Source organism: Anopheles coluzzii, chromosome 3, assembly GCF_943734685.1.
Source record: "Anopheles coluzzii chromosome 3, AcolN3, whole genome shotgun sequence".
Taxonomy (NCBI): Eukaryota; Metazoa; Arthropoda; class Insecta; order Diptera; family Culicidae; genus Anopheles; species Anopheles coluzzii.
In genome coordinates this window covers 92,375,631-92,398,057 of record NC_064671.1, presented here as the reverse complement: position 1 = coordinate 92,398,057, position 22,427 = coordinate 92,375,631, and the positions used below count along the sequence as shown (strand labels likewise).

General features: G+C 49.2%; 1 protein-coding gene across 8 annotated transcripts in view; it reads right to left on the bottom strand.

Moving 5' to 3' along the window:
* Nucleotides 1–970: 970 nt before the first annotated feature.
* Nucleotides 971–22,427, bottom strand: part of LOC120959062 (ecdysone-induced protein 75B, isoforms C/D) — an 89,269-nt gene continuing 67,812 nt past the window's right edge. For all 8 annotated transcript variants that reach the window (XM_040382208.2, XM_040382210.2, XM_040382213.2 and 5 more), the window contains 2 exons: nt 10,075–10,310; nt 971–7,720 (listed from right to left, as the gene is read on the bottom strand). In XM_040382208.2, the coding sequence (XP_040238142.2) occupies nt 4,967–7,720; nt 10,075–10,310 (2,990 nt within the window). In that variant the 3' untranslated portion in view covers nt 971–4,966. The remainder of the gene's footprint in view (nt 7,721–10,074; nt 10,311–22,427) is intronic.

Below are 22,427 nucleotides of genomic sequence, written 5' to 3'. Positions count from 1 at the left end.
TTCATCTTTTTTGTTTTCATCGTGGATGTATTTGTCGTGTATGTTTGCCTACAGTTTTGTTTTGTTTTGTTTTGGTTTTTCCGTTTCCTTCACTCCTTCACAGTTTTCACAGTGTTGCTCTCAGGTTGTATTGAATTGTTCCATCTAGTATTGCATCTTAATGTTTGTTTTCTTCCTGTTTTTCCTGTTTTCTTCCACCATTATTATCAATTATTCGTTTCTCCCTCGCTCGGTGCAGGTCCTTTTGTGTAGTAACATTGTCATTCATTGTTTCATGTTTAGTAGTTGCTTACATATAGATGTGTTTGTGTGTGTGTTTGTGGTTATGTTTGTGATTTACTTTGTTTTTTTTTTATACAGACGTGACTTTTTGTTTGTTTGTTAATGATTCTTCTTCTGTTAATTCTCCAAAACCGAATTCTTTTGCTGCAGCTTTCCCGAGTTGGTTAATGATTATACAAGTTCATATATCTCTCTCTCTCTTTCTCTCTTTTTATATCTTAATGGTGGCCACTTTTTGCAGCTCTTTGCTTCTTCCTTCCGTCTCTGCAACATTTTTACTCTCAATTTGGAATCGAATCTGATTTGTTTTCCCTTTACCCTCCCTCCAACATGCACATTTGATGCCCGAAAGAACCTTACAAAGTAACAGTCTCATCATACCGCACAAACCACCACAGTTTCTGCAAGTAGGTAGAAGTAGTAGGTTGTGCCCCTTTTTTTTTTGTTCTACACCAAAATCAATCCATCAATCCATTTCATATGTGTTAGATTCTCTATTGTGCTTTTGTGTTGCTTTTGTTAGTGCCAATTTTGCTTTCACCTTTGTTTTTGTTATTTGTTTTTCTTTCCTTTTCATTCGTTTTCCTTGTTTTCCATTTTTTTGTAACAAATGTTTTTTGTTTTCTTTCTTTTCCCCTCCCTTTCCTTTTTTTCCCCCCAAAAATAATGTAACATACACAGAGATGGCTTCAATTTTCAATGCTTATGATTTTTTGCTTGTTTTATTTGTTTGTTGTATTAAAATCAGTTTATTTTAATTGTCTTATAGTGTATAAATAAAAAAAAACGCACATTTAATCAATTAAGGAAACTCGTTTTCTCTTACTTCTCTCTCTTTCTCTCATGCTCTCTCGCTCTTTCTCTCTTGCACTTCGTCCTCTGCTAGGTTGTTGCTTTTATACTTAAAAATTAAAAATAAGAAATGGTTGTTTTTTGCAGTGTTTTACCGTTTTTCCTTTTAATCATCCGCTGCACACATAATCCCTTTTTTGTTTTTGTATTTTTTCTCTCCCTCTTTTCTTAATTTGTGTATGAAACTAAGTTTGTGTGCGTGTGTCTGTGTGTGTGTTTGTGTGTATGTTTGAGTTTTCGGTTTGCTTTGTGTAATGGTATTTTGCGTAATGTGTTGCACTCAAACACACACACACATACACATACATTCACAGTGTTTTTCACTTTTGCTTTTCCATCACGTTTCCTTCTCCTTCTCCTCTCCTAGTTTGGGGTTTTCTTTCTTACTTACTTAGCATAACTTAGTTGTGTAAAAACAAAAAAAAAACGCTCTAAACGCTGACACTTAATCTTACCGCTTATGCAATACATGGGGGGAGTTGTGTTTGTTTTTTTTCTTTTCGTCTATTTTATGAAAATTAACTTTTTACACACTTAACCGATCGTCCTCGCACGCGCGCGCGCCTTTGCCCTTTTTGTTTCGTTTCTGTTTCTGTTCATTGTGGAATTTCAAATTCAAAGCTAACGAAAAAAAAGGAACGAACAAAATCATTCTAAACTGCTAGAGCTAGTAAAGCGACAGCAAAGGGACAGGTCCACTTCTTTAGAAAGCGAAGCGCAACAAAGAGTGATAAACAAGAGTAAACCTAACACGAACGAAGATAGAAAATAGAACTAAAAGAATATTAAAAAAAAAAAAACCGTTACAAAAGATAATAAAAGCAATTGGGTCTACATAGTTCATTAAAAAAAACAAACAAACAAAACAAAACAGCACTAAACAGAAAAACTAAGGGGAAAAAAGGGTTTCAATAAATAAACTAAACCAGTACGGTGTACAACACACCCACAACACACACCTAACACACACATTTGCAACTTGCTACACAAAACTGCTAGCACAGCATCTTAAGAGCAGAGAGAAAAGTAAACCTATGAAAACAATTGGCTTTATGGAAAAACTAAGAAAAAGCTCGGAAAAAGGAGGATAACCGAAACATAATTCCGGCAGAGCCAAATAGCAAAACAAAAGTAGTAAATGAAACAAGTAAATTAGTGTTAAAATTGGATTCTACCTAACCGGTTCTTCGCGTACACACACTCACACTAGCTCACACTCTCTATATATACACGCACACACATACACACAAACACACTCGCATCGCTCGATTGTTTTGGAATTAAAATTACAATAAAATTAGAATAAGATAATAATAGTAAAGAATGATAATCGCTACCACTACATGCTAGGCAATTATTCTCTCTCTCTTTCGCTCTCCCTCTCTCTCACTTAATCACTCGACCACTAAAAACAAAAGGACTGTTTCTTATACATGCGTACGCGTGTGTGTGTGTGTGTGTTTTGTTGCTGGAGTTTGGGGGAAAATGACTCAAAAAAAGCAGAGAAAATGCTTAAACAAAAATCAGTTCAAATCTCATTCTCCGTCTCCTGCTCGGCTTCTGTTCGGCTGTTTTCTTCCCCTCTTCCTCAGTTTTGTTTCTTTGTTTGTGTGTCCTGTGTAGTGTGGTGTAGTTGTAGTAGGCATAGTAATAGTTTGTGACTTCATTCATTGCTTTGCTTTGCACTCCGTTCTCTCGTTCTCTCCATTCATACTCCCTCTTCTTCCTGTAAGAATCTCATGTTGCATGTTTTTTTTTGTTTCTTAGTTTACTTGTACACGTTTGTTTTTGCTTCTGTTTTCTATCCTTCTTTTAGTAGCTCTTCTTATTGTTTTTTTAATAACCTCTTTCTCTGCTTTCTTATCACACGCACACCACCACAAACTTTTCTCTCTCTCATTATAACGTTTCGTTAAATTATATCTGTTTTACTTTCTCTCTTTCTCTTTCTCCTTCTCTTTTAATCTGGCGGAATATTATAGCTTTTCTTTTTCATCTTGTATAATTATTTCTTTGCTTTTTTTTGTTGTTGCTGTTTTTGTAATCTCTCTCTCTCTTTTTCTGTGTGCGGTTTTTTGTTTGTTTTGAATATGTTTAGGTTGATTACTCTCCTGCTGTGTTACTCTCTGTGTATTGCATTCATTCCTCATCACTTCGTTTTGTTTTGTTTTTTTTTGCACACACTATCGCTAAAGAACTATTTACACGTAACGTTATACCCTTTTTCTGGCTTGCTTCTCTTTTTGTGTTGGTTTTTTATATGTTCACAATTTGTATGTACCATGTTTTTGTTTTCCTCCCCCTCTCAGTTAACCTTGTTTGCTCAAGGCTCAATCAAAACTTTAACGTTTCTGCATGCGTGCTTCCCCTATATTATAACTCCCTATACTTGCATTATCTGCCAGTGGCTGCCACCTTTTTTTTTCATTTTACCTGAATCTGATTCCGTGTTGTGTGTGGTGTGTTTGTTTTGTTCATTCTCAATTTTAGTTTGTGTTTCGGTTATCCTTTTCCTGTTTTTAAAAAATCGCTATTTCTCTCATTGCTTTTAGAAAAGCGCATAAAGTGGTTGTGTGCTACTATTCTTCTTTTCTTCTTTTAAATAGTTTCTGTTATTTTTCTTTTCTCTCTCTCTCTCTCTGTGAGTGTCTTTGCAAAGTTTTGTTTGTTGTTGTTTTTTTTTTCGTTCAACCATTCTAGGATATTTATGTTTATGTGTGTTTGTGAGTGAGTGGGGTTTTCCCTTGTTTTTTTTTTCTCTTAGCATATACATTTTGCGTGTTTTATCTTGCTCCTCTTGCTTCGCTTTGCACTTGTGCCACTACTACTACTACTACTACTGTACAACAGAAGTTAAAAAAAAAACCTCCATACTTCCATACCATATGTACTGTGGGTTTGCCTGTGAGGTGAGTGTATTTGTGTTGCCGTTTTCTTTTAATATACTTCGCTTCTCACTAAGCTTCTATATAGGTTTGGCTGTTTGCAGTAACTTCGCTCTCTTCGCTGTTTTGTTCATCAAAATTATTGATTCTTAACACGCACACACACACTTACGCACGCACACATACATACATATCTACGCATCAGAGCTGCTCGTGGGAATTGTTCTTAAAAACTACTAACGTCACCGTCGTCTTCCTTGTCTCACGCACGCACTAAAACCTATTACTATTACAGCTCCTGGCTTGCTAGTGGCGGCGTGCCATCATCACACTAGGATATTCTCCTTCCCTATTTTGTTTTGCACCCGATCCGACACCGGCCCATTGGATAGAAGCACACACATATGCGCATTGCGTGGAGAAGAGAGGGGATTTTTGTTGAGGTTCGTCGCCTGCACTTGCAGTCGCCGTAGTAGTCTCTTCTCCACGTGTGTCCACAGCTTTCTTTTAATAAAACAAAAATCGAGATCTATAAGAGCAACACACACACACGCACACGCACGCACACCATCATCCCCTCTTCCCGTTCTGCTCCCACCAACACACACACACACGCACACACACGTTTTTGGCTTCACATTGTAGTTTCGCATTTGTAGATCATTCGGCCACTAAAATACTATAATACATCCTCTCCCCCCTTTATCCTTCTCTCATGATGTGTGTGTGTGAGTGTTTTACCGTGCGTTTTTTAGGCTTGTCCGGAGGTTCGTCTTCTTAACACATTAAAAATTTGTACAACTTGTAGATGTAGTGTTTTTTTCTTCTGCGAATGCGCAATCATTCTCTCCCACTGATCCCCATCCTCCTGCTGCTGCTACTGGTCTGCCTCTTGTGGTTTCTTTTGTTTGTGGTAGGATTCGCCCGCGAACGCCTGTTTGCTGTGTTTACGCCTCGAGTAGGATCTTGTGGATGGTGGGATTGTTGCTGCTGCTGCTGGTGGCGGCATTACTGCTGCTGCTGCTGGTGGCCACTACGACCGTCGTGGCGGCACCGACCGGCGAGAGGGCCGACGGTCCCCCCACGATGGACCGCTGGACGACGGACACAGGCGTGGGCGCCGGCGAGGGTGACTTCTTCGACAGGTTCAACGGTTGCTGGTGGCACGGATCGAGGGAGGTGGTGGCGGTGGCACTGCTGCCAATGTCCACCTTCAGCTCGATGAGCCGGGGCGAGGGGGTGTGCGGGGGCGCCACGACCACCACCGACGAGGGGGAGGCGGGCGGTGCGGGTGACGTCATCGTCGAGTGGGGCGACTGGAAGTAGCGGATGCTGGTGGCGGAGGAGGAGGACGAGGACGGCGAGGCAGCCGACGGTGGCGACGAAACCACCGACAGCGAGGAGGAGGACGAGGAGGAGGAAGTATCCGGCGGGGTGAGACTGCCCGGGGACGGGGTCTGCTGTGCCCGGTGGCCGCCCGTCGTCGTGATGACGCTGGCCGTCACTGCCGGTATCACCTGCTGCCATCGCCCGGCTGAGGCGCTAGACGACGAACCTCCAAACGGACAGCCACCGGTCGGGGCGGCCGCCGCCGCCGGACTGCTTCCACTGGAGGACGAGGACGAGGGGGCGGGCGATACGGCCGACACGGTGAGATGCGGTGAGGCCCGCTGGAACACACCGTTGGCGGCGCTGGCACCACACACCAACAGTCCTCCCTGCTGCTGCTGCTGCTGCTGCTGCTTGATGTAGTTCTGCTGCTGCTCCTGGGCCGACTCGCGCATGATGTAGTTGTGGATGATGTCGGTGCGCTTCATCTGCTCGGGCGTCATGCGCGGCTCCTCCATCAGCGATTTGGCCAGCACGGAGTGCGTGCTCGAGAGGGACGAGTAGGCGTGGTGGTGCTGCTGCTGCTGCTGCGGAGGCTGCGGACTGGACCGCGCGGACGTCGACTGCAAGAAGCCGGCGGCGCTACTTTGGTGGGACTGCGTCGTCTGCGGTCGCGTTAAATGCATGTGCAGCTGCGACTGATGGTGCTGGGGCGGCTGCTGCGCAGGCTGCTGGGGTGGTGATGGGGCGGCGATTGCCACCACGGACTGCTGCGGCTGGGGCACCGAGGCCGGGCGCGGTGAGGACGACGACGCCAGCACGGTCGCCGACGGGGACGGGGCGGCGCTCGCGCTAGTGGTGGTGGTAGAGGAGGAAGCGGCTTCCGCCTCGCTCTCCCGGTGGCGCATGGCGCGGAACTTCTTGTGCGGCTTGTACGCCTCGTCCATCAGGCTGTTGGTGTCGTAGAGCGGTGGCGCTTGCAGGACGCGCTTCAGCACCGGCATGTTGTCGACGCTGGCGTGCCGTGCCAGGGAGGGCGCCTTGCCGTTGCTGCTGCTGCTGCTGTCCTCCAGCGCTGGGTCTTCGAGCGACGACCGCGGGCTGGAGCAAGACGACGAACCGCTGCTTACGCTGCTACTGGCCGGTTTCGGATGGAGCAGCAGATGGTGGTGCTGCTGATGGTGGAGCTGCTGCTGCTGCTGCTGGGGCGACGGATTGTCGTGCTTCTCGTTGCCCGACTCGATGCCGGAGTCGGTCGGCGAGTCGAGCTTGCGGTACCGCGACACGTGATGATGGTGGTGGTGATGGTGCAGATGGCTTGCGCCCGCCCCGGACGAAGCGGACGACGAGGACGCGGACGAGGCGGACGACGACGACGACGAACCGACGGACCGGATGACGGGCGTGATGGTGAGCCCGTTCTGGGCGAGATGTTGCGCCGTGCCGCCGATCAGATCGTCCTCCGCCGACGAGCCCGAGCTGGCCCGATGCCGAATGATTGGACAGGCGCCGGACAGGGTGGCAGCGAGCAGGGGAGCCGCCGCGGAAGCCGCCGACGAAATGCCACCGTGCTGGTGATGGTGATGGTGCAGGTGATGGTACTCAGACGACGAGGAGGAGGAGGAGGAGGAGGAGGACGTTTCGGTGGACTCCGTGCTGGAGACGGAGCTCATCGGGCTCTTGGCGATCTCCACCTCGACCTGGTTGCCGTCGCAGCTCCAGCTGGCCGGGCTCTTCGCGTCCAGCACCGCGCCCTGGTCCTCCTCCGCCGACCACATCTGCTGCCGGAGCAGCTCCTTGTGCTCCGTCCGGAACACGACCAGCTTCTCCGTGTGCAGCGTGCTGAGCGTGCGCAGATCGGGCATCGTGCGCAGCAGCTCCTGCATAAACTCCGGCTTGTCCGGGCGGTTCTGCGAGATGACCGACTGCAGGCAGGCCTTCAGCTTCGTGTACATGCGCTCGATCAGCTCGACGTTGCGCAGCCCGGGCCGGTCGGGCGTGATCAGCACGATCGCACAGAACAGCCCGATCTCGGCGTCGGTCAGCTGCATCGAGTTCATTCGCTCCGCAAAGTTGAACGTGCTGTCCACCAGGAAGCGAGCGTTCGCCCCGTTCTGGATGGTGTCGCGCCGCATCACCTGCCCGTTCAGGCAGATGATCGAGTTGATCGACGTGTCGAACATGCAGATCAGGCGCACGAACAGCGCATCGAACAGGCCCGCCTTCAGCAGCGTGAACTTGTCGTCCTGCGTCAGCAGCTGGAAGCCGGGTATCATGCCGGCGAAGTCGATCACGCCCCGGATGACGTGGGCGAAGCGCTGGCTAAACTCCTGCTCCGACTGTAGCTCGGGCGCTGGGTTTAGGGGACAGGCCTGGAAGAGAGGAGATGTGAGATGCGATTAGATATACATGAGAGAGAGAGGATAGTGTGTAGTAGGTGCGGGAAGACATCATTCTGACACCTTCCTTAAAAAGACTGTTCCAGTATGCAAATGCCGCACTCAAAGAGACACGATGTCGTCTAGACACCATCAGGAGAAGCGCAAAGGAGAGAGAGAGATGGTGGTTCAAGGTGATCACTTTTGTATCCACCATCTCTGCCGGAAGTGTGTGTGGATTTGGAAGAACTTCCCAAAAAGTCCCAACCCATCGCACACTCACATCGGTCACGCTCCAAATTTGCGCTCCATCAAAGCGCGCGCGCGCATGGCAACTCGTGTGCGTGTGTGTGTGTGTGCTGGTCGCTCGCCGCCAGCTTCAAGGTCGACGAACCTTCGGGTACGGAGGAGTTCAAGGTTTCTTGCGCTACTGTGCGCAAAAAAAAGAGGCACTCGTGTGTGTGTGTGTACGCAGTTGGTCACGTACCGAGCGGTTCGTGTGTGATAAGCAAACATAGCAGCGAACCCTGTTGCAGGGGGGATGGGGGGAAGGTATTACACACGCGTTAACAAGAGCTGGAGGACACGACGCTCCATTTCAGAGCGGTGGCCATCATCGATTTTAGGGAAGGGCGTGCTGAGAGAGAGAGAGACAGAGAGAGATGCTTTTGGTGATAAGCGACGAACTCGAAACAAAAAAAAACCCAAAACGACACAGGGTTATTGACTTTTGTGTGGGCGCGTGATGACTTTGGCAAAATTTCGTCGGTGAGGCTCTATGTGTGTGTGTGTGTTTGATTGCAGCATGTCAGCGACATTCCAACCGGGAAACAATGCGGCTGTAATTAATCTCGACACGGGCTCGACTCGCCAGTCTAACCTTTTATCGGTCATTACCGGTCACGTTGTCACGTCTTTGGTCTGTGTGCCAAGATGGCACACACATGTGTTTTGCGCTTTGCCTCTCTTGCGGTTTCCTGCTCCCCGCTGCCACACGACGACGACGACGATTGTGTTTCCTCGTGTGCGTCACGGTCAGTATGATTGTTGTTAACGGTGCCTGATATGTATCTCTCTCTGTCTCGCTCTCCCTGTGGCCTCTCCATTTCATTCCCTTCTACCTCTCTCTCTGTTGCTCCGGCTTGAACTTCAATTTCAAGGACAGCAACAGAACCGTTACCGGCCGTGTCGTGTCGTGCGCTGTGTTGGTGTGTAGCGGACTATTTGCGCGACAAACGACCAACCCCTCCCCCCTACCCTTCTCCTACCGTTCCTCAAACTGCCTCCCCTTCAGTACACACGCGCTCTAATTGTCTCTCCACATGGCCGTTGTTGCTGCGCTGAGCGAAGAAGATGGAGCAGCGGTGAACGGTCCCCGGCGGTGGAGACGCATGGCCACTGACGACATTGAACATTGGGTGCTGGTAGGGAGAGAGAGAGAGAGAACGGGCATGCCGTTTCTAACACACCATGCTGCCGCCACCGCCAGTTCGAATTAATTCTATTTCCGCATTTTCGTGCACATCACTGAGGTAGGCAGTGTGTGTGTGTGTGTGTGTGCGTCAGCAATCGCACGCACACCTTCTGGGGTGGGGGCTCTCTCTCTCTCTCTCTCTCTCTCTTATCGGTCATTCCACGCAGGGTGGATGGGGTTCCAAAACAGCAGCACCAGCACAAAACCCCTGGGCAATGGCATTTCTCGGAAAAAAAACGATTTTTGCATTCGCTTTGAAGGCAAGCTGGGGATGATGATGTAGAATATAAACAGACACACACAACAGGAAGTCGATCGTTCGCCGTCTCGGTCTTTACATATCTCACACCGCACTCACACACGCGCGCGGCTAACAGCACACGAGCGAGCGATTAAATTAGCGAAACACAATTTCAAGGTTATCGCGCAGTCTGCGCTTCCTCCCCGTTCCGCCCTTTGTGCAAACATTCATTCCCCTTCCCCTCCTTCCTGTGACTTACTTGCGCCAGGGGGGGATTTCTCTTATCGCTTGCCGCTCCACACCCCTCGCAGGAAACGATGTGAGCAAGAGCGAGAGAGCGAATGAGAGCCCCCCGTTTATATCAAATGACAAAATCGCGACCCGAGTGAGTGCTTTCCGCGAAGCGGGATGATGAGCGATGAGTGCCCCTTCGAGTGCGCGCGCGCTCCCGTTTTTTGTGAGTGAGTGTCTCCACGCTGACGAGGCGAGTTCCAACCATCAATCCCCGAAAAAAAGCACCACCACCACGGCTCAAATGCCGTTGACCTTGGGGAAGGTGCTCTTTGCATGTGTGTCTGTATGGGGGAAGCTGCTTCCTCTACTTCCTCTTCTTTACGCGCGTTGTGTACTTACCAGTGTCGGCATCGAGTAGCTCGGGCAGTCGCGGGCCCGCTGGCGCATGGCGGCGACCTTTTCGCGCGTAAACTCGCACGTTTCGATGTGCGCCTGGAGGACGCTGGCGAGCAGCCGGGGCTGATCGTCGAGCTCGCTGGCGAGGGCCCGCTGGTTGCCCCGGTTCTGCGTGCTCTGCTGCATCGCGGCCAGTATGCGGGCCTTTTCCCGCTTCGGCACCCGCCCAAACCTGACGGCTGTATCATGAAACAGAGAGAGAGAGAAGGAGAGAAGAAGAGATGCGTTAGATTAGTTTGATTAACGGAAGAGAAAAAAAAACGGAACTGGAAATGCTTCTAATCAAACGCGCGCTTGGATGTACTGGTTTCCGTTTCCTCGTGTGTGCGTGTGACCTCACAAATCGTTGATCGCTCATGCACAAATTTCCTACTTTGATCACCTTTTGTTCCAATTACGCGAGCGAGGGCGACTCTACTTCCCCCGGAGCCTCTGCCACATTTCAAACTGCAGTTTGAACGTCCCTGACCCTCTTCCTGCCCTCTTTATTGCATTGCAAAAAACGGTGGAAGACGCGTGTCCTTCACCAACCGAGAGAGGATATGGAAGAGAGCCGAAGCCAGCGTTAGAGCACCTGTCGGTGAAGGTTAACATTTACCGGTTAGTAATAACCGATCGATCACTTCAAACAACGCTCCAACACCACCACCACCAACCGTCGATCGATGGCCCTGGCAACTGATGGTGCTGTGGGGCTTGTGAGCTTCCCCTTCTCACCACAAAACATACGATCTACGATCTCGCGCACACACAGCAAGGGAGGTCAGTGTGTTGTGTCTGTTACCTCGGCTGTTTCTTGCTTCCGCATGCGAGAGCCGGTGGTGGTAGGCGTCGGGGGTCTGTCACCTCGATTTCTCAAATTCGTCGTCATGCCCACACCACAAACGACCCCGGGAGGGGGGCTTATGACCTCAAAAAACAAAAGGCGCCTAAAACCAGACGAAAGGTCGAAACGCAAATCGCTTCTCTTTTTCGCTTCCGGGGACAAGCGACGAACCTCTCCTTTTGGGTGTCCGGGGGGTTTGTGACCCACCTTTTCCCGCACAGCGCGCCTGAGAGGAGGCTTATTGAGGTCGCACGACGGACAGTTCAGGCAGTTCTTCAGGCTGTGTGTGTGTGTGTGGGGTGTCACTCTCACTTTCCGAAACCTAACCTACTTTAAATCCCGCTCCGCGTACTCTCACTTTCCACAACGAGTGCTGGGTTGTTTTCTCGTTTCTGTCCGCGCGATCATATGATCATTCGCTTTCCGGTTTACAATGTGAACCATGCGTGTGCGTGTGTGTGCTTTGTGCTACATTTCCCTTCTACGAAATGAGGGTGAAAAGGGGAACGCGTGCACAAGTGTGACCAAAAGGCAGCCAGATGAGGGGCAAATGGCAGCTCTTTCTCTCTCCCTCTATCAGGTGGGCAGTAGTAGTTGAACGACCCCGATCACCCTTTCTCCAATTCACACACATGCATGGCGGCGTTTAAAAATAGCACCTTTATGCTGCCTTTCTTTTGAGGTAAGCTGACGTAGAATAGAGAAGAAATGACAACCGTGTGACGACATTTGTTAGGTTCTATTATCATCTCCTCTTTTCTAGTTCATACTATTACCTTCTTATTTTACTATTTGTTCTTGTTTTTTTGTTTGCTCTTTCTTAATTGTTGAATTAAGTTGCATTTCAAGACAATTTGATCTTATTTTCGCTCATTTCTCTCCTTACCATTGATCCCATTTACATGAGCAACGGTCTGTGACGGAGTAGGTAGTGGTGGTGGTGGCTGTTATCTTCACTTTCTGTTTTTAAAATAAAAAGAAATTCCGAAACGAAACCAACGAGCCCAGACAGAGCTGACATGCCTCGTTAGTTGGGAGAAAACAGTCATCCGGCCAGGCCAGCTGCCGCCGAAACCCAGAGACCGATGGCAGCGGGCGCGGGAGAGAAAGGCGACCGACTGACTGTGTGTGCTGCCGTCTGGGAGAAAAAGTAGGTGAAAATCGTGGCCAATTCTCCCTTTCCTCCCCTGCTACCACAAACCCAAACAAACCCACTGGGAGAAGAAGAGGAGGAAGCAACAACAAAATACAAACACACACACACACACAAAAACGAGAAAAGTGAAATGAATCAGCCCGCGTACACCCCGATCGAGATATGGGTGTATGTTTTCGTTTAAAACAATGCACACAGCACCATTACCTCCTTATTAGGGGGGAAGAGCATCGAGCAGAGATCGAGGATGGAGAGCAAAAGAAAACCAGCACACCACAAGACAGTCCGCCGGCGCGCCACCGCGAAGAAAGCAGGAAAAGATAGACGCGAAAAGGAAAGATGGCGCTGATCGGCCCCCAGTGCGCGAGAAACATTCTCTTGCGGCCTCGCTTGTTTCTATCTCCTCCTCTCTTTCTCTCTCGTTCTCTTTTACATTTACCGCGTGTGCTTTCTTTTGCGTTTGCGCCACTGATCGACGAGATGGTAAATGGAAAATAGCGTTTCTGCGCGCCGCGCTAACAAGGGGTGGTGAAGGAAAATAAAAAGGAAAAGTGTGTTACTTTCTTGACACCGTATCTTGAGCGGAGGCGAGCAGCAATGTGGAGAGAGCGAGAGAAGCTAACGAGATAAAGATAAGGGTGAAAATCAATGGAACCATTGCAACTGACTTTGACAGTGTGTGAAAAGTGAAATTTTACACGACACGTTTTTTATTTCATTCAATTAATTTTTTGCAAAATATCCAATTTCTACAAGTCAGTGTTCCACGAAAGATAAGTCTTATTTTTATTTAGTAAGCTTGTTTCGTGTCCACGACAAGTAAGTAGAACACACAAACAGGGCAAAACATACGCCGCAAGAGTGTAAAACGAACGAGCAAACAATGGAAGCAAAATTAAACGAACACGTTTTTCCATCCGACGGTGACCATCTTGCCCTTTTTTTGGCACCCGCGGTAGCAAATAACGCTAGTGTGGGTGGCAAAAAATGAAAAAAAAAGTAATGCTTTGAAAGTGAAGGTGAAAGTTGAACAGCCGCCGCAAGCGTGCGTGTGTATATTGAGATCAGACGCTCTTGCGCGTTCCCTTTATTGCGCGTTCACACTCTACTTTGGTGTCGCCGGGGTGCTTGTAAGTGAATACCGTTCTGCTTTTCATGATTTTGAATTTCACCATCGAATTATGTGGAGCAAACCTGAGGCTGGATGAAAAGAGAAACCCATGTTGTGTTCACCCTACATTTTGCCCTCCCTCTCCCCCAGAAAGCCCTTTTTTGCGCTGTGTCCCATTTGCACCATTAACCTCTAGTGACCTTTGCAGGTTTGCATAGGTTCCTATCCTCTCGTTTCCTCTTGCCCCGTTGCTCTCTTCGTGTGTGTGTGTGTGTGTGTATCTACTTTCTAGTGGTTCGATTGTGTGTGTGTGTGTGCTCGGTAGAGTGCAAAAGAGAGCGCCCTTTTGTTCAATTTTCCCATTTTGTGCGGCTCGTGCCCTTGACCCTAAATGAGTGACACACACACACACACCGTGGGTGGATGGGTTTGGGGAGAGACCCCCCATTCCCCCACCACAAAGTGTGAGTGACACTCTCTGGGACTCGCTTGGACGGCAACCGAATGGAAGAGGAAAGAGAAAGCGCTTTAGAAAGCCAACGCGCTGCTCTCGCTCTCGCACATGAGCCATGCTCCCTTTTGGCATACGGCACTTTCTCTCGCATGGGTGCTTGGAGCTGCTGCTGCTGGTGGGCGCTTTCGCCAAAATCAAACAAGCAACAACAAAAAAAAAACACCACAGAAGAAATGGGGGAGGTTATTCCCGTGACAAAGTCAGGGCAAACACACCGGTGGAAGCCATTTTTAAAAGTCACAATACGCAATTCGTGTTCGATTCACTCGCTTCGTCCCTTATTTACTCCACCCCTTGATGGGCTGCATAGAAGGGCCGATAGTGAGAGAGAGAGAGCGAGTGAGAGGCTCCAAGTGCAGGCATTTTGTGAAAGCGAACCACCCCATAAAAGGCTCCGCCACAAAGAGACAGGCGCGCGCGTCAAAGGCCGCAAAATGGCCCAGAGTTCGAAGTGGAATCAAGGTCAAAGATCACATTAATTCTGATGGTGTGGTGTGGTCCCACAGGAACAAGGATGCCATCCATCGCTCTCTTTCTCTCTCTCGCCGGATCTCTCCACACAAAAACGTTGTCTTGTTGTACTTCAATCAATGGCAATGTAATTTAAAACAAACACACTCTAATTGGGAAGAGGAGATAAATTGCACAAAATGTAATTCCGAGAAAACTCCGCCAAAAACCAACACTACGACACCTACGTGCATTGTGATAGGAGACAACTCCCTTCAGGATGCCCTTCAGTATTGGTAACTCTTCGGCCATCTTTGCTTAGATGTTTTTTTGTTTGTTTTCCTCCGCCTTTTCTTTTTTTGGTTATCGCTTTCTGCTTCCTTTCTTATGCACTTGTTCTTCTTCTTCTTCTTCTTCTTTTTGTACACACTTTCACTAGAGAATATTTGCCACTTGCACACGCGTGCGCTTTATTTTGCCTTCTTTTTACGGTGCTTTCCGCCACACTACTGTTGTTTTGCACTTCTTCTTCTTCTTCGTCTGCTCTCTTTTGCTACCGAAACGCTTCACTTTCTTTCACGTTTTATCGGCTTTCATTTTGGTTGCTGTATCACTTTCATATACCACTTTGCCACTTTTTTTTATATTTTACTAATCTTGTTTCTTACTTTTCATTTGTGTATCACGTAGTTACTACTGCTTTTAGAAGAAGAGGGGAAAAAATGGAAACTATTATAGAACACTGCTAGAACTATTTGTAAGAGCACTGAAACACACGTTTTTTTCCGTCGCCCCCTGCTCGAACACACTTTGCTAAAACTAAAACCGAACCAAATCAATCAAATTCTGCACACTGCTGCTACTACTAACCCCCTAGGTAAGGGGCCAATTGGTTGACATTGAGATAACGCGCGGCTGAAAATCCATTTCCCAATTCACACGGTGTGTGGTGTGTTGTCACGGTCGAAGCAAAACGTTTTTCTGTGTGTGTGCGTTGTCGTCGTAGTTGGCCGTGGACGTCGCCGTCTTGTGCTTGAAGCCGAACCGTCGTCAACCACCGAATGGCGAATGACCTCGAACTTGTACTCTGGTCTGGTGGTTCGAGCTCACCATACACACACACAATCGCTGCCGGTGTGTGTATGTGTGTCTCTGTGTAATGTGTGTCGTGTTTTATCGGTTTAGTTTGATGGTTTTTTTCTCTCTCTCTCTTTCTCTCCGCCTTCTGCTCCTCGCTTATATTCACTCTGCATATAAACGCATACTAAAAGAACGGTACGGGGTACATGGACGGCCCACAGGGAGGTGTAAAAAGGACCTTTACAACCCACACAATCTCCCACCGTATCCGTATCCTTTGCTCTCGTTCTCACACACTCTCTCTTGCGCGTAGGCTCGTGTTGGAATGTCGGTCCTTGGCCGACCCCACACCGCACACAATGCCGATTCAAACACACCAATCACTCACAAATGCATACACACACACACACACACACACACACACACACACACACACACACACACACACACACACAAATCCAACTGGATGACGCGCGCACGGATGTGTGTTTCCGAGGATGTGACCTTCGCCTTGCCACCCATTCAAAAGGCCAAATCATCATCACCGGAGTGCGCGTGTGTGTTTTTGTTGTTTCGGGCAGGAGAGGCCGCTGCGCACTTTATCGCTTTGACCGCACCAAACACGCGCGTGTTACTTTGTTGCAGAGAACAATTCAGTTATCCTTCTCGTGGAATTGGCCTAAAAACCCCTAGGGAAAGAGGGAAAACCACCTGTGTGTACACACTTGGTACCTCCCCCAAAACAACCATTTCACAAACACCCAAATCACCTTTTTTTTGCACACACTTCACCGCTCATTTGCAACCCCCCACAACGATATGCTTTTCTTCCACCGCAAACCGGCCGTTGTTGCACGCTTCCCCACACAACTATAAAGCAGCAAAAGCGGGCACAGCGCTCTACTAAAAAACACGATGGGGCCACTAAAAATGCGCCCACACACACACACACGCGAGGCACGCGCGCTTTTGCTCTCCTTTTTCGCAGCAGCCCGGTTCAACGGCTCGTCGCTCACTGGCAGCGGTGCGGTCCCCGTTGGGGCTTTGGGGCGCCTCCACCAGCTTGTGTGCGCTGGTGAGTGCCGGCTTGCTGAGCGACGGTGTGAGCGCGCTGAGCCGGCCATCGAGAGCGTTCAACCGGGAAGCGTACAGCGCGCAGCGCATTCAGAGCGAGAGAGCGAGCGAGGCGACGAACGGGGTTTTTTTTATCAATGTCACCCACACACACACAGACGCGCGTTGAAGGTTTTTATCGAGCCGCACGACGATGATGATGACGATCGAGGCGGCAATGATGATGGAGGAGACACCGGCGTACACAATGGCGCGTCCTCCCCTCTCTCGCACGCAGCGAGCGCGCGCGGCCATTGCTCGTGACCTCCATCTTTGCGACTCTCCACGTGCGCGGCTGCTGCCGCCCGCCATTATTACCCGCTGGGGCGATAAAACCAAAACCGGGAAGCGCGCAGGCAGATCGAAGGAAAAATCTGTGTGTGTTTTCCTTCCAAACAGTTTGATTTTAATTATTGTGGCGCATTTCTACGAGTTCCATCCCCCCGGGTGCGAGGGTGTGTGTATGTGGTGTGCACTCATCGCCGCCCAGATGCTCTCGACCCCATCAAACGAACGAACGAACTCAACCTGCTTCTGTTCTCTGCCTCTCTCTCTCGCTCTCACTTGGGGCTGTGTCGCACCCGTGGCCTTGAACTTATCCGAATTGAATGTCGAGCCAAGTGTCGAGGGTAGGCGCGGGGAAGGCGGGGTGAGGCGGGGCCATCACCAGGGAACGGGAGTGGGATGATACGGTGCCGCGCAGAAGCAGCATTTTATCGCACACGTCAACGGCCACAGAGCGGCACACAAACACACACACAGCAGAAAAATGTGAGAAAATCTTCCCCCCAAAGCAGTGGGATGGGGGGGGGGTAATGGGGTGGTCACAGTCGGAGGGGGGAATTTATTTTTACACACACGTCCATGACCCTCCTTTCTCCGCTGTCGCTCCACACAAACCCTCTTCTCGCTGAGCGCCACATTTCCACGAAAAACGCCAACAAACTAAGAGAAAAACTATACTTCATCCTCCCTTTTTTTTGGAGAACCCATTTTCCCACCAGGAATGCCCGGTTCCCTCTCGCTCTAACCCAAAAGCTGGTTACTATATAGGGCTGGTTACAACAGGCTGTAAGTGTGCGAGGGAATGGCACAAGCAGTGTGTGTGCCACGTAAATTAGATTGGAGCAAATTGCGCGCCTATACTTCGTGGAAAAGCCTCCTCTCTTCCTCCCATCCGCTCCCCATATTCCTCCTGCTGCCATTGCAAGGTCACACAGCACGGGAATATTGCTCACACACAGCAATATATAAATGGCGCAACCGATTTTTGTGCTTCCTTCCGTCAAAAGGTGGCTGTTGTTGCTGAGCCGGGAAAATAGTGGTGGAAAACTGTGATGGCGGTGACTGCCGGTGCCGCGACCTTCAAGCTAACGGAGGGGCGGGCGGTGGGCGGTGGAAAACTATTTCCAGAAATGCGACAAGGTGTTGTGTTGCGTTTTTAATGGGGATTTTTCTTTGCCCGCGCGCTCTCCTTGCGGGTGTCCTTGGACTGCCGGGAAAGCGGGAGGGAGCAGGACTTGCTGTCGACCTTGTCCGCTGGAATGGGGGGGGTAACGCTAAATATATCCTGAGCTGAGAAGAATTAGCCAGCTATTTGCGAAATGTGATGTAATGGCGAATGGCGGGGAACTGTTACAATGTAACGACTACTAACGAGCGGAAATACTTCCCAAGGTTTCGCTCTTAATCCTGTACTCATACTCATTGAGAGCTATTTTTGCGTCAAATGATCCCATAAATTTCATCATATAAAGATCTGGAACCCGTCAGGCAATCTCCAAGTTGCTCTTCTTGCTTCTTTTTTTGTTTTCGTACCCCAAAAACTTCCACCTAGAACGCAGTTGGATATCATCACACGCACACACACACAATTGGAGCCGCCGCCTGTTGGTTGTCCTTGACTCGTGATAACCTTGGTTCACCCTCGCTTCGCATTTAGCATCGTACTCTCTCTCTCTCTCTCTATCATTCGCCCACCCGTTCTATTTCGTTCTTTTCAATTCGTTCTCTTTCATTCTGCTCCAAAATCATCCACGCTCCATCCGCGCTTCTTGTGAACGGTCAGTGAGTGAGTGAGTGAGAGCTCAGCGCCACTCACAACAGCAGATCACGCAGCACTCATCAGCGGAAAAGCTCGCGCGTAAAACGAGGTACCGAAAGCTTGCGTGTAGAGGGCGCCGCTGTCGCCGTGCTTTACACAACAGTGGGTGCAATAAATGTGTGCTTTTGGGAGGGAAAACTATTAGCAAGAACTTTAAATATTTAAATAAGTAAAAAAAAGATTAATTGATGATAATTCAAGTGTTTCATTCACTTCACAACCCTTTAAAGAAGCCTTTTTGCTGATGGGCACTGGACTCACACTGCGCATAGGCGATAGAAAACCCGTTACAGTTCATCGACACATACACTGGCGGTCGGTCATGAGTGGGAGTCGTTCTGAACGCGGGTTCAACGACATTCTAACATTTTCTTCTTCTACGGGGGGTTTTCCCAACAACTCAACACACTTCCCCCAAAAAGGTCGGAGACTTTCAGTTGGCCGATAACGATGTAATCGACCTCAAAATGTGTGTGGGGCTTAGCTTTTTTTTTTGCTGTTGTATTTCGGTCGAGATTTGATTGCTCCGATGGAGCGATGGAGTGGAAGAGGGATGGAAGGACCAGTAATTAAGCGCCACCACGATGATGATGTATGGGGCGCTTAAGTTGGTGCCACGGGCTGGTCCTTCTAATGGGCAAGCAAACATTTCCAATGCATATGGCTCACGTAAAATATGCATAAAACGGCCGTCCGCTAATGAACTTTGACACACATACGAGCTGTTATTCATGGACGGAAGCGAACGTTGCTAGATGTCATTGACTCGTAGATTTGCTTCCCTTTAAACCTCGCTTTTGCCATCTCGCAGTTCAACCGCAATCACAGCCACACAGCCACACAGCACAGCAGTTACCCCTAAATGTAGGCACGGCAAAGGGAAATTTGCATTCGGCTCGGTCGGCTCCATCCCCGTACATCGTACATCATCATCCGTTTAGTGCTTTTTTTGACTCTCTCTGTTTCGAAGTCACACAGTCACAGTGAAGGTAAGATATGCGCCGCTGCTCTCTTGCTGTATTTGCGCTCCTCTCCAAACGGGCGACTTCTTCGAGCGCGCATTTAAAGTGTACACACGTCGGGCACAAGTTCATTGACCGGGGACGCCGCACATCGGGTTACAAATCGTAAAATGACCTACTTCTTCGGTGTAGGGAGGGAAGAGTCACCCCGTCGGTGGAGTGGGATGAGTTAAAAACGGGGCGATAAATCAACGCGCGAGTTACGTTAACCACCACTTTCAGTTTCGGCTCGGTGTGCACTTACTTTTGACACTGATAAGTTAATAAAAGTGAGATTTTGCATATCATAAAATGCTGTTTACAGTGGTAAAGCATGAAATAAAATGTTAATGTACGATAGTAACAATAAATTTAAACAAAATAAAACTGAAAACTACTTACTAAGCAGCTTAGTAAGCACGGGGTGACGCTTCGATCATACATGCTTGCTTACCACCTTCAGTAAGTGAAAGTATTTCCCTCGTCAAATAGTGCCGCAGCCATTGGGGAGAAAGATAGCGAGCATTCGGTCTCTTTCCATCACCTCACCATCGGAGATCGGCTTACAGCAAGTAAAAGTTTCACTTCCTGCTTCGTGCGGAGAGAGACAGAGAGAGAAAGAGAGAGAGACATGCTGACATGTTTCAAACATTTTGCACGCACGGATGGCTTCCCAGCGCCTTCGCGACACATCAGGGTGATGAGGGCGAGGAAAGGAAGATGTGACGATCGCAGGAGAAAAGGGAAAGTGAAATCGTGTCGGCTCCGTGTTGCCCCCACCCCGTCAAGGCAGGAGGCGAGGAGAGGAAAGGTGTGATAGACTTGTACACACCTTTTGCATGATGATCGATGATCGGTCATCTGGGCGCCTCTTTGTATGTAGAGACTTTATATAAGTTTGAGCCATTGCCCTATTATTCAGACAGCCTCTCAAACAGTCCCAGCAACATTGTGCCCCTAGAGACACTCAAGAGTAGCAAGAAAGAAAAAAAGAAGACAATTTAAACATAAATCACCTATTTGCTCAGTTGCAAAAACACAAAACGTGCCCCGCGCGCCTCATCATCACAAAATGGGTCATGATTTCCTTGTGTTTTCTTCCGAATGTGCAAAAAACCGCACACACAGACGGGTGAGTGAGACACACTTTGCATTGACTCATAAGCGCGGCTCTATCTCTTTCTCTCTCTCGCTCTCTCGTCTGTGTGTTCATTAGCTTATGCAGAGCTCGGCACACGCGACAACGATGACGATTGCTCAAGCATTGCCACCTCCCTGTAACCCCCCCCCCCCCCCATATCCCACCCACCACCCTTCAGACTCCTCATTATCTGCGTCAACCCCCGCCTGTTCACACAAGACAAACCATGCACAAGCGGAGAAGAGCAGTGTGTTGCTCCAGATTATCGGTCCCAAACCAACACAGCCCTCCCCCCCACAAAAGGGAGAGAAAGGGCACGGCGGACAGATGCGCGAAAAGAGCTGGGGGGAGGGAGGGCTGGCCCGAGACTCTTATGCCCGAGGACAACGACCATGCAACCTAATTTTTTAGTCCAGCCGCGCGAGATGAACGGCACGAAGTGGCGGGGAGGGGGAGAGGAAGGGCAAAAAGGCGGCCACCCTCCTCCTCCCTCCCATGTGCAACACAAAAGGCGCAAATCCACGCAAAGGAGGAGGAAGCTGGAGGGTTGCGACGAGCGGATCGCGGGCAGGGGGTTCGTCGTCTACCATACTGTTGCTGTCGCGCTGCTACCCATTTGCTTTGTGTGGTTGGCTGCCGCTGCCGCTGCTGCTCGGCCAGTTCGCATGAATTGTAAAACAAGTGAACGACCTGCATGACCGAAATAAGAGTCAACGACCCCCTGGGCGACGACGACGAGCAGCAAATGGTCGTGAGCGCGTGTGAGAGGGAAAGGTTCACCCCGATCGCTCGCTCTCTCTCTCTCTCTCTCTCTTGCTCGCTCAATCGCTCTGTCACGCATCACAAAGAGGCAAATGGAGTGTTTGAGGAGGGTCGTATAAAGGGGGTGGTTTTGGGGCGATACAGGCGCAAGAGAGAGAGAGAGGGTGAAAAAGCCTTGAAACTCGCATGAACTAATCCCCCCAACTGCTCGAGCGGTTTGTGCTCGCTCGAATGAATTGCTCCATGAACTTCGCGATCGTCGCTTGCTGTGTGTGTGGCGAAGGGTGGAATGAACATTGAAAAATGAACAGACAGTGAGATTTTATGAATAGTGGAAACATTTTGCATACTTTTTGCATAATTATAGGTTGATTTTGAATTTTCTAAAATTGTTCTTAATCTATTTTTACACAAAAGCAGCTCATTTTCTTCTTGGAAAGAACAGTAAACCTCCAACTTTGCGACACCAGCACATTCTAATTTGAATGCATTTGCACTGTGTGTGTGTGTGTGCGCGCTAGGGTGATGCTTGTGTGCGTCGTCCGGTCGTCTCTAATCTGATCGCGATCGCCACGATTCGGGAAGCAGCACCAACACAGCAGCAAAAACACACACTCTAATGGAGCGCAGCAAGCACCACGGCTGGCGATTGGAGTAAAAATAGAAAAGCGAAAGTTTCTCACCCGAAACCCCCGTGCGTGTTACGCGGCAAAACGGGCCGAGGAGCGTGCATTTGTGAGGTGTGCGTGAGACGAATTAGCACACGGGAATCCGTTTCGGGCACGTTTCAATTCCCAGCCCAGGCTGCAGACACACACACACACATGCACACATTGGTTCCACCACAACAAGGTGTTCGGGAGGTTTGATTGAAATTCCCAGCGAGTGTGTGGAGCGCAGCGGATGCGCCCGACGGCGAAAACGAATTCAATGCGCGATTACGAAACACATAATTCATTCGGCGTCTCCGCTGGGGGATGGACGGATGGCTGGACGGATGGAAAGGAAAAGGAAGCGATTTCGCCAGCCCGCTCGCAT